At 49.4% G+C, this 2500-nt stretch overlaps 1 protein-coding gene across 1 annotated transcript in view; it reads right to left on the reverse strand.

Annotated features, from left to right (window-relative positions):
* Window positions 1-2500, reverse strand: part of vangl1 (VANGL planar cell polarity protein 1) — a gene marked incomplete at both ends in the record, with an annotated part of 17147 nt that overhangs the window by 9066 nt on the left and 5581 nt on the right. Inside the window, one exon of the mRNA XM_084443693.1 lies at window positions 1-15. This exon is cut by the window's left edge and continues 423 nt beyond it. Within this exon, the coding sequence (XP_084299819.1) occupies window positions 1-15 (15 nt within the window). The remainder of the gene's footprint in view (window positions 16-2500) is intronic.

Genomic DNA, 2500 nt, shown 5'->3' on the forward strand with positions numbered 1-2500 from the left:
CCCCCAGTTCTCATCCTGGTGGAGGAGAGAGGAGGAGAGGGGGAGAGGGGGAGAGGAAAAGAAGAGGACAGGGGGAGAGGAGGAGTAGAGGAGTGGAGGAGAGGAGAAGAGAGGAAGAGAGGAGTGGAGAGGAAGAGAGGAGAAGAGTGGAGGAGAGGAAGAGAGGAGAAGAGTGGAGAGGTTTGGAGGGGAGAGGAGGAGGAGGAGAGACATAGGAGAAATGTATGTGATGCAGGTATTAGAAATTCTTAAAATGATGTACTAGATATCTGTTTACTTCACAGTACATTCTGCTGCTCATTCTTTTCCTCAGTCTGGTGCTCAGGGAGGCGAGCACAGAGAAGGAGCAGACAGAGGGAGCAGACAGAAGGAGCAGAGAGAAGGAGCAGACAGAGGGAGTAGAGAGAAGGAGCAGACAGAGGGAGCAGACAGAGGGAGCAGACAGAAAGAGCAGACAGAGGGAGTAGAGAGAAGGAGCAGACAGAGGGAGCAGACAGAAGGAGCAGACAGAGGGAGCAGACAGAAGGAGCAGAGAGAAGGAGCAGACAGAAGGAGCAGACAGAGGGAGCAGACAGAGGGAGCAGACAGAAGGAGCAGACAGAAGGAGCAGACAGAGGGAGCAGAGAGAAGGAGCAGACAGGGAGCAGAGAGAAGGAGCAGACAGAGGGAGCAGACAGAGGGAGCAGACAGAAGGAGCAGACAGAGGGAGCAGACAGAGGGAGCAGACAGAAGGAGCAGACAGAAGGAGCAGACAGAGGGAGCAGACAGAAGGAGCAGACAGAGGGAGCAGACAGAGGGAGCAGACAGGGAGCAGAGAGAAGGAGCAGACAGAGGGAGCAGACAGAGGGAGCAGACAGAAGGAGCAGACAGAGGGAGCAGACAGAAGGAGCAGACAGAGGGAGCAGACAGAGGGAGCAGACAGAGGGAGCAGACAGAGGGAGCAGACAGGGAGCAGAGAGAAGGAGCAGACAGAGGGAGCAGACAGAGGGAGCAGAGAGAAGGAGCAGACAGAGGGAGCAGACAGAAGGAGCAGACAGAGGGAGCAGACAGAGGGAGCAGACAGGGAGCAGAGAGAAGGAGCAGACAGAGGGAGCAGACAGAGGGAGCAGAGAGAAGGAGCAGACAGAAGGAGCAGACAGAGACTGAATCACTGCAGGTTTATTCCACAGCTTCTGATCTGCTGGAGACCGACCGGCCCTTACCGCCCTACTGATCAAACACCACCTGACAGCTCTGCTCATAACGACCAGGATGAACACACACACACTCACACACTCACACACTCACACACACACACACACACACACACACACACACACACTCACACTCACACGCATATACACAGACAGACAGACACGCACGCACGCACACACACTGCTGATTAGAGTCAGATATTTTCTCCCTGCCCAGAGAGAGAGAGAGAAGGAGAGAGAGACAGAGAGAAATAGAGGGAGAGAGAGAGAGGGAGAGAAAGAGAGGGAGAGAGAGAGGGAGAGAAAGAGAGGGAGAGAGAGAGGGAGAGAAAGAGAGGGAGAGAAAGAGAGGGAGAGAGAGAGGGAGAGAGTGAGAGGCTGTGCACACACTGCACACAAGAAGAGGTGGAATCCAAGCTTCAATTTTTAACCTTTCCCAAACTGTTCCCACAAAGTTGGAAGCATAGAATTGTCCAAAATGTCTTGGTAAGATGAAACATTAACATTTTGGACAATCCTATGCTTCTAAATTTGTGGGAAGTTTGAGGAAGGCCCTTTTCTGTTCCAGCATGACTGTGCCCCAGTGCACAAAGCAAGGTCCATAAAGGTATGGTTGGGTGAGGTTGGTGTGGAAGAACTTGACTGACCCACACAGAGCCCTGACCTCAACCCCATCAAACACCTTTGGGATGAACTAGAAACACCTTTGGGATGAACTAGAACGGAGATTGCGAGCTAGGCCCTCTCATCCAATATCAGTGTCTGACCTCTCAAATGCTCTTCTGGATGAATGGGCAAAAAATCCCACAGACAAAATCTTGTAGAAAGCCTTCTCAGAAGAGTGGAGGCGGTTACAGCAGCAAATGAGGGACCAATTCCATATTAGTGCCAATGAATTTACAATGGGATGTCATAAAAGCTCCTGTAGGTGTAATGTACTTCCCACAGATTACAAACACCCAAAAAGATTTAGAAAAGATCACTAATGAGAAAAAAGTCCATATCTGCTGGGGGAAATACAGCAATGTGCAAACACAGCAGCAAGATGTGTGAGCAGTTGTGACAGGAAAAGGACATCCAATAGAACACAACCACCGTAAAGACTGTCAGTCAGTATCCCTGCACACCACACTGATCACTGGACATATACACACTGTTCATACACACTGGACATACACACTGAAACATTAACATTTAAATACATTTATTACACTTATTATCACAAATATTACACTTACTTCTTCACTCAATTCACCTATTTGTATTTGCATTTATATTTTAACTTTTTTTTAAACTTTTTGTGATGT

The sequence above is a fragment of the Borostomias antarcticus genome (assembly GCF_949987555.1).
Source record: "Borostomias antarcticus genome assembly, chromosome: 9".
Classification (NCBI taxonomy): Eukaryota; Metazoa; Chordata; class Actinopteri; order Stomiiformes; family Stomiidae; genus Borostomias; species Borostomias antarcticus.